This window comes from Arachis duranensis, chromosome 10 (genome assembly GCF_000817695.3).
Source record: "Arachis duranensis cultivar V14167 chromosome 10, aradu.V14167.gnm2.J7QH, whole genome shotgun sequence".
In the NCBI taxonomy this organism is placed as follows: domain Eukaryota; kingdom Viridiplantae; phylum Streptophyta; class Magnoliopsida; order Fabales; family Fabaceae; genus Arachis; species Arachis duranensis.
The window spans coordinates 7,544,800-7,558,304 of record NC_029781.3 but is presented as its reverse complement, the minus strand read 5'-3'; the positions used below and the strand labels follow the sequence as shown (position 1 = coordinate 7,558,304).

General features: G+C 39.7%; 1 protein-coding gene across 1 annotated transcript; it reads left to right on the top strand.

The window, feature by feature from the left end:
• The first annotated feature begins 4,778 nt into the window (after positions 1-4,778).
• Positions 4,779-9,926, top strand: LOC107468851 (uncharacterized). The gene is made up of 2 exons (XM_052255538.1): positions 4,779-7,319; positions 7,392-9,926. The coding sequence occupies exons 1-2, from the start codon at positions 4,779-4,781 to the stop codon at positions 9,924-9,926; spliced, it is 5,076 nt and encodes a 1,691-aa protein (XP_052111498.1).
• The last annotated feature ends 3,579 nt before the right edge of the window (positions 9,927-13,505 follow it).

Below are 13,505 nucleotides of genomic sequence, written 5' to 3'. Positions count from 1 at the left end.
TTATTTCTCAGGGAAGATCAGACAGAGGATCCTACCCCAACCTCTTTTTGTGACCCTGTCCCGGTTTTTTTGGTATTCCGAAGGTATTTCATAGCTGATTTCGGAGCCATACTTTCTGCAAAACAAAACAGGACATAGTTAGCAACAATAATTGTAAAATACACAGAATTCAATAAGCGAAGGGAAGAGAACTACTGAGGTCCGACTTCAAAAGGTTAGGATCTCCCAGATATCTTTTCGTGTCTAAATGGGGAGCTTCACCCTACGTATCCAAAATAAAATCTACAATACCCCTTTTTAAGTCATCTAAGTCAGCCAGGTCACGCCGAATGATATTGGGGGTATCTTGCCAGTATAGGGGAAAGGGGGGGTTCCTGGTTCTCGGGAAAAAATAAAGGTCGGACACCCACAGCACCTCGGACCTTAAAAAAAGTGATTTTTAAAATCATGAAAATAATCGTCGAAAATAGAAAAAGTCTTCCAACCTTGAACAGCTCGAAAAGATATCCAACCTGACTTCTTGGTAGAACTGTAAGGTTTGGTTACAACAAAGAGATAGAAAAAGACGTTCAAGGTAGGTCGGACATCCAACTCCCAACATAAGAGCTGGAACATTTTCATAAAAGCCAAGAGTTTGGGTGTAACTGGGAAGTGGGAAGGTTAGAAGACCGCAACACCTCCATCTCAAAATTTGTAAAAGGAAATCGGACACCTAGCCTAGTGAAAAAATAATAATAGGCATAAAAGAAAGACTGTTTGGACTCCACTAAAGGGGGAAAGCACACTCTCTCCTCAGAGTCGGGCGGTTCTAACACATAGCTTCTCTCATCCTCCCTATTTTCACATATACTATGGTGCCTACAGAACTCATCACAGTACTCTTTATCGGTCACTGGGACACAACTCAGAACAGTACTATCTACCCAAATCCGAAGAGCATAGGGGAACCTTAGTCAACATGTTCAAAATAACGCGGCAAGCCATAAATGTTATACCTACAAACGTAAAAATAAAAAGGGCCGTTACTACAAGAAGTTGGAACAGGTTAGGTGAGTCAACAGAAAACAGAAGAAAACTACTCTTTTCAAATTTTTTCTACACAGAAATCAAATGGTGCCACTTCCCATTCAACATTACGTCAAAGTGACACCATTAGGGACAACACAGATATATAGTCAACAGTCAACAAAGGAAAAGGCTCACAATCGTGCAAAAATACAAAAAAGATATTTTCCATACTCCACTAAAGCATCCTCAAAGCATCAAGCCTGCAAGAGAGTCAAAAGCAAATTTTTTTCAAAGAAGGAGAGACAACAAGCACAATGGGGATAAAAGCTCAACAGAAACAACAAGCAATCCCAGACAAACAGGAAGTGAGGACTCAAAAAAAGGGAAAATGGAACCAACATCAAAGAAGACTGTGAAAAAGGAAGAACACGCCTATAACAGCACAAACACGAATGATCGTCACGCCGAAAGTAGCAAATTCTTCAAGAACTAAGAAAATAAATCTTAGAGGAAATAGGAGTGATCAAAAGAACACAAGGAAGCTTTTGTGAGGAAAAACTAAGGCAATTCTTCAAAGAAATAGTGGAAAAAGAAAAGAAGAGCTGAAAAGACCCTTTATAAAGAACAATGGGTCAAAAGCAGCTCCTTTTCTCCTCTTTAAACGTGCGTAGATTCGAAGGAGCAGCTGCCATGCCACATTAAAATACCATTAACGTTCAAATTTTTGAACACATCGGGTAACTCGATAAGCTTAAGACCGACGTCCACAAAGAAAGCCACAGAATGCTCGAGCCCGACCCATAAAAGGATCCGGACTCAAACAGGGACACTGTTCATACCCTGGACCAATAGATAAAAGCCAGGCCCAATAACACAAAAGGCCCACTAGTAAAGGTGGAACTCACTATAAACCCGACCTCTTTAAGGAGTTCGGACAACTGCCTCCTCAAATCTCTCCTGTTATATCTACCTCATCTAAAAGGTATATCCCAACAAACTCCCAAGATAAAAAGAACGCTTATCCATCAGAAAAGATGGAACTACTTCAAAGGTGGTCATCAAACTCTACTATAAATACACTGGCATCCCCCAGGTATAACTCACGTTCTAATATACTAAAACCCTGGTTAAATCCCTTGCTAACTTAAGCATCGGATTCTCTTACAGGTACCATCCCCAACCTCCTCACGAGGAACTCGGACAGGCGGTACCTTGACATTAAAGAGGTCGGACATTGCCATACTAAGGGATCTAGACCTCACATTCAGGCCCAAATCAAGTTTCAGGTAACCCTCGGAATAAAAACCAATGAATGAAAAAAGACAGAGTTAAACTTGGAAAAAAAAGTCATAGTTATCTCAGAAATTCTTTGAATGTATTTCTGTTTTATTGTCATGATCTTGAGGGGATTCCCTTACAAGTTAGGTTAGCACTTTGCTATTAAAAGTTAGGGTGAGTCCCAGATAGGATTGGGTAGATCCTAGGGAGAATTGGTAATTGTAATATGTTAAAAGATAGTGAAATTCTATCATTGTTGTGATAGAGACTGGATGTAAGCTACATTGCACTAAGTAACTGAACTAAGATACATCGGTGTGTTATTCCTCTTTCTCTTCTCTGCTCTGGTTCTACACTTCAGGAGACAAAACAAAAGTATCTCCTGTTTCTACTACTTTACTACACTTCATTATACTACACTTTGCATGTAACTCAGTTTTAGCTCCTACCACATTAAAAGACAGCTAGGTTTTCTCCATTATTCTTCTTTAAGTGTATCAACAGAATTCAAGTTTGGAAGCCAAAAAAAAAGCAGGCCAAGATTTAACCCCCCTTCTCTTAGCCACTGATAACCATCAATATTTTTTGAGATATTGTAGGAGGTATAGAGAACTATTTTAGAAAAGATGATTGTTTTTAAGAAGGAGTAGAAGTAGAAATTGTAGAAGGTTTGTTTTTGAGGTAGAGATTGTTTAGAATTGGATGGTCATGGTGGATGATAGAAGGGAAAGCATGAAAACAATCTCAAAAATTGAGTCTAACAAAACAGAACACCTTATAAATAGATTTTAAAGCAATTGTATACCTCAAAAGCAATGTCCTTGTTTCATATGTAAAAACCCTTAAAGTTGCAAAATATATATTTTAGATTAATTTCAATATAAATTTCAATTTCAGATCAGTTTCTTTTTGTAAGTATTAAGAGTAATACTCAAAAAATATTTCATTGAAATTTCTCTAAGTAATTTTTTATTTTTAATTTTGTTGCAAATTAAGTGTAGCTTTTTAATTTCAAAAAATTATTAATTAATTTTTACCTATTATATTCTCTATTATTAGAAAAACACAATAATTGTCTTAATACTTGTCCATAATTAGAAAAAGACACTTAATATAAAATGGAGGAAGTAAAATGAAATGGAGGAAGTAAAAGAAAAGAAGGGAGAGAAAAAAAAGAATTTAATATGATGATGATGATGATGTATTATTATCATTGTAAATGCATGTATTAACGTACATAGAGAAAATAATTTTATGTACATGTATTATATATATTGCACAATATACATGCTATAATAAAATAAAAAAAAGTTGAAAACAAACTTGAGATAGATAGATATAAAAGATGCCATATTTCCTTAAAAAGGTAGCCACTTTGAGAAGACACTTTATTATGAAGACCCCAGGAGTTGGTCCAAATTGACTTGGTTAATTCTGAGTGAGAAGAAAGGCAAATTCTCTTCTCCTCAGAGTCAACGGGTCAAGCTTGGCGGTTATAGACTTAGAGTCACATTTTTGCGTCTAAGAATTTCGCAACATGACTTCTATCTTCGTGTTACTCTATCAACAAACACACATTGCTTTGTTGTTCAATGGCAGAAACACATACATGAAGTTTAAATAATTCAAAGAGTTTAATTTTGATTAATTGGTAGTGTAATCTGAAATATTTTACATAATTATATAATTATATTTATTTTTTTTAATAACTATTTATGTTATTAGTGTAATATATAGTTATTTATATTAATATAACATTGCATAATTAAATACACGTATAAAATATTTTTTCTATGGATAATGTATATCGAAATTAAATTCTAATTAAAAAGGGAGAACATATTTATTCTAATCTGTATGTGATTCTTTTATATATAGTTAATGGGTATAATATAGGTATAAATTACTTTGATACTCATCAAATTATATAAATGCAAGTGACGATGATTTTCAGTTATTTGCATGTAGAATTGTTGTGCATTGCTTCAAATTATAACATGTCACCGAGCTAAAAAAAAGTTCAGCATGAATCACAATTGATACGACCGTTATACGTCGGTTACGAGTTATAACTCGGCGACGCCTTGATAACCGACAAATCCTTTATGCCGAGTTTATGGCATTAATTAACCTTATGATCAGTTACATCGGTTACGCCTTAAAAGACACGTTAAGGAATATGAACCGTTACGGTATCTTGGATATAAAAAGCAATCAAAAGAATCGGTAAAGGTAGACTTTTCTGACCCTTTACTTTCTAAAAAAAACTCTTCTAAACTGACTTGAGCGTCGGAGTACTTTTGCAGGTACTTCCCCCCTCTCCTTTTTGGCTCCGCTGGTCGGTGGTGGAACACTACAGCCTAAGGACAAGCTCGGCCTACCATTGCTCGGGGACGAACTATAGTTCGGCTATAATCAAGCAAGAACATTTGGCGCCCACCGTGGGGCCCGAAACTTGAAGTCCCTCTATTTCAGGCCCTAATACCTCGACGATGGCTGACGCACCTCCTCCCACCCCATCGGAGCTCCTCCGTATGGTGACCGAACTTCAACAAGCGAATCAGCGCATGGCCGAGGCTAATGAGCACATGAGAAACGAGAATCAACGCATGCAACAACAAATCGAGCAGTTAGTCAACGCCCGCATTGAGCATGGTAACAATCATGACGCACGAAATAATGGCGAGGAGCATCGCACACATGTGTCGGAGACACCTCAGGACGAGGAAGGCGGCGGTCTGCACGACAGCGAAAAAAGAGCCGAAACAGATAAAGACGAGCTTGACAATTCCACAGGGCCATTCACGGCGGACATCATGAATTTCCAGTTGCCTAGGCAATTTACTCTACCAACAACATTGACTCCTTATGATGGATTGGGAGACCCAAAGCAACACATCAAGAAGTTCCGATCAATTATGATCGTTAATGGTGCATCTGATCCTATTCTCTGCCGATGTTTTCCTTCTTTCTTAGATGGTCCTGCACTTGACTGGTTTTGCTCTTTGCCTGCAGATTCTATTTCCCGATTTCAAGAACTGGCGAAGCAATTTGAGGACCATTTTGCAGCATCCGCTATTTACCTACATGACTCGGACTATCTGACAACTGTTAAACAAGGCCCTCAAGAAAGCCTAAAGGACTACATCACCCGTTTCACGAAGATAGCAATGAGGATCCCTGATCTCCATCCTGAAGTCCATCTGCATGCTATCAAGAGTGGGCTCCGTCCAGGGAAATTCCAGGAAGCTATCGCGGTAGCTAAACCAAAAACCCTGGCCGAGTTCCGCGAAAAGGCTAAAGGACAAATAGACATCGAAGAACTCCGTCAAGCTCGGAAAACAGAAAAGTCGGCAATCACCAAAGACGACGAGAAGCCCCGCGAAACTAGAAAAAGCTTCAAACCAGTACCTCGATATGAGTCATATACGCAGTTCAACACCAAGCGGGACGACATCATCAAGGAGATATTAAATTCTAAGCTGATCAAACCTCCACGGAAAGCCGGGAGTTATCCAGAGCCAAAAAATGTTGATAAATCCAAGTATTGTTCATTTCATCAGAAATTCGGTCATACAACCGATGAATGTGTGATCGCTAAAGATCTCCTTGAACGATTGGCAAGACAGGGGCACCTTGATAAATTCATTGCAGGTCACATGCAAAAGAGATCCACTTCTGCCGCGGATCCATCCTCGGTAGCAACTCCATCGAAGGATAAAGAGAAAGTTCCTGCCCAACCCAGGGGCATAATCAATTGCATCTCTGGGGGCTATGCCGGAGGAGGATGCACAAGCTCTGCACGTAAACGCACATACAGAGCAATGCTCGCCCTGACGGATACGGCCAATAATTCTCAGCCGACACAAAGGCCACCTGAGATAACGTTCTCCCAGACTGATTATCATGCTCAAGACACAAATCTCGATGATCCTGTTGTCATCTCTATCCAGCTGGGCGATTTAATAGTTCGGAAAGTACTGCTGGATCCAGGCAGCAGTGCTGACGTTTTATTCTTCACTACATTTGAAAAAATGAAATTAAGTACTAACATTTTGCAACCATCTGTAGGGGACTTGGTCGGCTTCTCAGGAGAGCGAGTCCCGGTTATGGGTTCAGTATGGTTACAAACCACATTGGGAGAACAGCCTGCATCTAGAACACAAGACATTCAATATTTGGTGGTCGACAGTGTCAGTCCTTACAACCTTATTTTAGGGCGACCCTTTTTAAACAGGTTTGCCGCAATTGTATCTACTGTTCATCTCTGTATCAAGTTTCCCCTGCAGGATAATACCGTGGCCATAGTCCACGGCGACTTACAAGATGCTCGGCACTGTTACAACACTAGCCTAAAACCCATCAAAAGAAATAATGACAGACGTGTAAACTCCATAGGCGCAGAGCAACCGATGCTTACCGAACTAGATCTCCGGGCCGACTTTCAAGATCGCCCTCTACCCAATGAAGAACTGATTAAGCTCACTCTGACAGATGATCCAACCAAATTTACATTTATCGGCACATCCATCAAAGGCGATGCGAAAAACAAGCTCATCAACTTCCTACGACAGAACGCCGACCTATTCGCCTGGACGTCAGGCGATATGCCAGAAATTAGCCCTTCAGTCATTACACATAAGCTCGCCATCAACCCGGCAGCCCGACCAGTAGCACAGAAAAAAAGAAACCTCGGCACAGAAAAGAGATTGGCATCCATGGACGAGGCTAAAAAGCTAATTGATGCAAATTTCATACGAGAAATCAGATTCACAACCTGGCTAGCCAACATCGTAATGGTAAAGAAACATAACGGTAAATGGCGTATGTGTGTTGATTTCACAGACTTAAATAAAGCATGTCCAAAGGACGCATATCCTTTACCTTCAATTGATACCTTAGTAGATAACTCTTGCGGTTATGGTACATTAAGTTTTATGGATGCATACTCTGGATACAACCAGATCTTTATGCATCCATCGGATCAAGAAAAAACTGCTTTTATAACCGAATATGGTAACTATTGCTATAATGTCATGCCTTTTGGCTTAAAGAATGCAGGAGCCACATACCAGCGGCTAATGAACAAAGTCTTCAACCAACAGATCGGCAGAAACCTAGAAGTCTATGTTGATGACATGGTGGCCAAGACAAAAACCGGGGAAAGTCATGTCGACGACCTTACAGAGATATTCGGTCAGATCCGACTTTACAACATGAGACTTAATCCAGAAAAATGTGCCTTTGGTGTTAACGGTGGGAAATTCCTCGGTTTCATTCTGACCAACCGAGGAATCGAGGCCAACCCAGAGAAATGTCAGGCCATTCTAGATATGAGCAGCCCCACAAACATAAAGGAAGTGCAGAGATTAACAGGACGACTAGCAGCACTGTCTAGATTCTTACCTTGTTTAGCATCTAAATCAGCGAATTTTTTTCACTGTTTACGAAAAAACACAGCTTTTCACTGGGATGAAAACTGTGAACTGGCATTTCAAAATTTCAAAAAATTCCTTTCTAAACCACCTGTTTTACAAAAGCCCAAAGACGGTGAACCCTTATATTTATATTTGTCTATCACTGATATATCAGTTAGTGCTGTCCTTGTTGCAGAAAATAATAAGACTCAACAGCCAGTCTATTTTGTGAGCAAATCACTCCAGAACGCCGAGCTTCGATATCCGAAGTTGGAGAAACTAGCTTACGCCCTTGTTTTTTCAGCAAGAAGGCTTCGTCCTTATTTTCAGAGTCACACGATCAATGTTAGGACGTCTCAACCATTACGCCAAATACTCGCCAGACCCGAGCTTGCCGGACGATTAATCAAATGGTCCATCGAACTCTCGGAGTTCGACATCTGTTACCAACCTCGGACATCTATAAAGTCACAATATTTAGCTGATTTTATTGCTGAATTTACAGGACCCACCCAGAACGAGGATGGAGATAAGTGGGTGCTATTCGTTGATGGAGCATCAAACCCACAAGGAGCTGGTGCAGGAATACTCTTGGAAAACCCCGAGGGAGTGATATTTGAACATTCTCTCCGATTTTCCTTCAAAGCCAGTAACAACCAGGCCGAATACGAAGCCCTCATTGCAGGGCTCAGGTTAGCAATCGAATTGCAAGTCAATAACTTACACGTTTATTGTGATTCCTTATTAGTGGTTCAACAAGTAAATCAGCATTTTCAAACAAAAGACCCTATTCTGCTAAGATATCTTGAAGTTGTTAATAAATTGATTACTCGTTTTTCGAAAATCGAAATTACCCACATAGAAAGAGATCAAAATCACAGAGCAGATATACTATCTAAATTAGCTACTAGTCAGTCACATAATGCTTCACTTTTGCAGTCAACTTTACAGGAGCCGAGCATAAATATGATCGGCAACATACAACCCGACGATTCTTGGCAAAGGCCATACATTCAATATCTCAAAAATGCAACACTCCCGCTAGAAGTAAAAGACATTAAAAAGTTTAAAAGACAAGCATCATTTTTTATATTGCTGAATGACGAATTATACAGGCGAGGTTATTCTCGACCATTACTAAAATGCTTAAACAGAGCCGAGGCTGAAATTGCCCTAGCCGAAGTTCACGAGGGCATCTGTGGAATACATTCAGGCGCCAGGAGTTTAGCACGTAAAATTCTCCGGGCAGGTTTTTACTGGCCGACCATATGGGAAGACAGCCAGAAAAAAGTTCGCACTTGTGAACACTGCCAGAAGCACGCCCCAATACTTAACATTCCAGCCGAAGAATTACACCAGTCAACGGTAAGCTGGCCATTTCATAAATGGGGAATTGATATCCTCGGACCTTTCCCCACGGCACCAAGACAGGTAAAGTTTTTAGTGGTCGCAATCGATTACTTTTCTAAATGGATTGAAGCTCAACCTCTAGCCAGAATTACATCGGCACAAATGATATCATTTGTGTGGCAACATATAATCTGCAGATTTGGTATACCACAACACATTGTGACTGACAATGGTCGGCAGTTCATAGACCATAATTTTCAGACTTTTTTGCAGAACTTAAAAGTGAAACAACATTTTTCCTCAGTGGAACATCCTCAATCAAATGGCTTAGCAGAAGCTACCAACAAGGTCCTTCTCCAAGCTCTAAGGAAAAAACTCGACAACGCTAAAGGCCTTTGGGCCGAGCTCGTTCCAGAAATCTTATGGGGATACAACACCTCGGTGCACTCAACAACAAAGGAAACACCATTTCGTTTGGTGTATGGTTCCGATGCAATGATTCCGGTTGAAGTATCACAAAACTCATTAAGAACACAACATGAAGCTCATGATGAAGCTCGCCGAGCCGAGCTAGACTTGGTTGAAGAAATCCGAGCAATAGCAACAATTCAGCAGAAAGCACTGCAGCAACGAATAGCTCAACGTCATAACAAGACCGTCAGACCTAGGTCATTCTGCCAAGGAGATTTGGTGTTACGCAAAACTGAAACAGCCCGCAAGCCACCTACCCATGGTAAGCTTGCCGCAACATGGGACGGACCTTATAGAGTACGCCAAGTGGTCGGCAGAGGCGCCTACCAACTAGAGGAATTAGACGGAACAACACTTCCTAACACCTGGAATGTTACTTCATTAAAGAAATACTACAGCTAACAAGATGCAGCATGCTAGTACTCTTTTTCCTAACTTGAGATTTTTCCTATATGGTTTTGCTCAAGAAGGTTTTAACGAGGCTAGCTTACCTATCTCAATTGTAAAGGTACTGCACTAAATAAAATTTGTTTTAGCATACCTATTCTATACATCTTATATACATTGTCTCTCATTACAAACCGACAATACACACATCTATACATCGTCGGCCAAACGTTAAGTCGCATAGATAACTCATGCGCAAATTAATCAGACCCTCAGACGGGAACAAATAAAATCAGGATTAACAAATCCTAAACAGATATATCAGATAACAAAATTAATCAACATCAAAGCCATAGCGGCCAAAACAACTGTACGTCAGTCACCAAACAAAAAACAAACAAAATTCTTACAGGAATAACATAATTCCACTTTCACACAAATAACCCAAAATACAGCCTAATATCTTAGCCAGCCAAATTATCGTCACCCTCTTCAGCTTCATCTTCATCATCAACTAACTCATTATTCCGAACTACCTTACTCGGATCCATGGCAGTAAAGTCACTGCCAGGAAACAAAAACTTAGCCTGAATTACCGCACGCTCAAAACCTTCTGCAAAAGCATCTAAAACATCAGACTGCCGACTAGATTCCATTTGCTTCATTTTCATCGTAACCTCGACAATTTTTTCACCCATAGAACTCAGCTCACTCTTCTTCTTTTCCAAAGCCTCGGAAACACTTTCATGTTCCTCTTTCTCAACTTTCAATTTTTCTTTTACAGCAGCTAACTCCTTCTCAAGTTCGGCAAGCATACTCTCTTTCATCTCAAGCTGACCTTTTAACTCGGTACTCTCAGATGAACACTGCAACATTTTTCTATGCCTCTTTTCTTGGCTCCGACCAATGCTAGCAAGTCGAAAGCCCAAAACCTGCGTCATTGCAGAACAAAATTGCTTCAAAAAAAAAAGAGAGAGAGTATATATGCTTTAAAACACAACGGACCTGCATGAATTGGTCTATTCCAAGATCTCCCACCTCATCAATCCGAGTAACATCAGAAGCAGACTGCACAACTTCGTCCGCCACCACATTAAAAGGGAAATTTTTGTCCCACAATGACGAACCATCACCCTCTTCTTCAAACGAGTGAAGCTTCTCTTGCTTCACGATGAAATTTGCCAATTCGTCAAGTTCAACCATCTTCTTCCCCTCCTCTAGGTTTTCAGACTTTCTCTTCTTGAAAACGATACCTTTCTTCCTCGGAATCGGTTGATTCACCTCAGCTTCCCCCTCCACTTTCTCCGGATTAGAGGAAGAACCTTCAAAATTTTTTAACTTAAATCGAGCCCTCATACTCGACGCCGAAACCCCCGGATATCTGCCACCTGAAAACAAGAAAATGAAACACTTAGCAATCAGAATGTACCACAGACCATACGATCAATAAATCCTTACCCAAATATTCCAACACCGAAGCCCTACTTTCTTCCCAAGGCAACAAGTTAGAGACGGATATCAAACCGCCCAAATCAACCATTTCCATTAAAAAATTGATAATACACTCATTCCTCGGCGAAATTAATTCAGGGCCCAAAATATGATTAGGATGGCAACACCAGAAAAGAGGAAACTGTTCGCCGAGATTCTCGTCCAAATAGAACGGGAACTCCTTCTCCACAGACCTCACCTTAAAGAACATCTCTTTAAAATCCTTGAAAGAGGATTTGTATAATTTAAAAACAGCGAACCCAGGTGTACTGTTCAAGTTTACCCAGACACCCTTCCAAACAGCTTTTGCTTGAAACAGTGAGAAAAAAAGCTCTACCTCAGGTTCAATGCCCAGGAACTCCATTAATACCTCAAAGCATTTTACAAAAGCCCATCCGTTAGGATGAACCTGGGATGGAGCACAGTTCATCTGCTTCAAAATATTACATTCAAACTTTGAAAACGGTAATTTCACAAACAACTCCTCAAGGATACAACTATACAAATAAAAGCTTTCAAAATCCTTTGCTCTGTGATAAACCCTATCCGTACGGTTACACGGAATCAGTTCGATGTGAAAACCGGGCCTCGTTACTTTTTCTAATGATATCGCTCTAACACTTTCTTCATCAAAGAACAGAGAAGCCCTAATTTTTACATCATCACCAACCCAACCGTAGGACCCATCATCTTCTACCTTAGGCAGTATCTTCACTTTCAGATCACCCATCTCACTCATCAGAAGAAAAAAAGAAGAAATGAAGAGGAGAGAGAGAACAGAAAATTCTAACCTCTTTTGCTCATAGTTTAAAAACCGTCTTCAGAAGACAAAGAGACTAAAGCTCTCACACGTAAGTAACTCAACATCACTTCATATCTATTGATTAAAAAAAAAAAACGTTTTCATTTCCCAAGTTGTAATCTTAACCGTCCGTTCAAACCCACTTTCAATGGCATCAAAGTAACTTTGGAACTTGCACCTGCATTGAAAAGACAGGCATCATCATTAACTGTTCAGGTAACTTTTACTATGCTATAATAAATGCACACTACTTGATATGTCATCTTGAACTGGGGGCTCCTTACGCCGAGCTATAACTCGGTCAAATCAAATCTCAAAGCTCAACCTGCCCTATCTACGTCCAGGCTAAATTTGGGGGCTGTGATACGACCGTTATACGTCGGTTACGAGTTATAACTCGGCGACGCCTTGATAACCGACAAATCCTTTATGCCGAGTTTATGGCATTAATTAACCTTATGATCAGTTACATCGGTTACGCCTTAAAAGACACGTTAAGGAATATGAACCGTTACGGTATCTTGGATATAAAAAGCAATCAAAAGAATCAGTAAAGGTAGACTTTTCTGACCCTTTACTTTCTAAAAAAAACTCTTCTAAACTGACTTGAGCGTCGGAGTACTTTTGCAGGTACTTCCCCCCTCTCCTTTTTGGCTCCGCTGGTCGGTGGTGGAACACTACAGCCTAAGGACAAGCTCGGCCTACCATTGCTCGGGGACGAACTATAGTTCGGCTATAATCAGGCAAGAACAACAATATATTACTATCAATTTAACATAATTTATAATTACATATTTGCGTGGATAAACTCTATTTGAAATTGCAGTTCTCAATCGAGATCATTTACTAATCTCATTACTTCTAGGTTAAAATTAATCAAGACACTAATTTTCATCAAATATTGAATTTTTTTTTTAATTTTACGAGCTTGATAAGTGTTAGTAGTAGTCTTAGTTATGATACTCATAACCCGCGAAGTAAAATAACACTTCTCAAAATAACCGAAGCAAAATAGTATATCTAAAGGAAAGAAAAAACACACAACTAATTTAAGCAAACAGTAAATACAGTTAGCATTCAATTAACAAAGAACACAAAAAGTACCCAAATATATAGGAGTCAAAATTCTATGCTTCTACAAGAATCTCAATTGGACCGATAATGATTAAACAATCTAACTCATATTTTTCCAGCTCCTCCTCCATTCTCCATTACAACCCCAGAAATGAAAATTCAAAATAGAAAAAATCACTATCGCGGTTGGACCGAGAGTCTGTTGGTTCGAATCCTGTACGTCTCAT

Excerpts from the sequence above, each read along its gene's own strand:
- LOC107468851 (XM_052255538.1), top strand. The coding sequence starts at position 4,779 with ATGGCTGACGCACCTCCTCCCACCCCATCGGAGCTCCTCCGTATGGTG. Across the intron at positions 7,320-7,391 it reads ATGGTAACTATTGCTATAAT|ATCGGCAGAAACCTAGAAGT; the intron begins GTCATGCCTTTT and ends TTCAACCAACAG.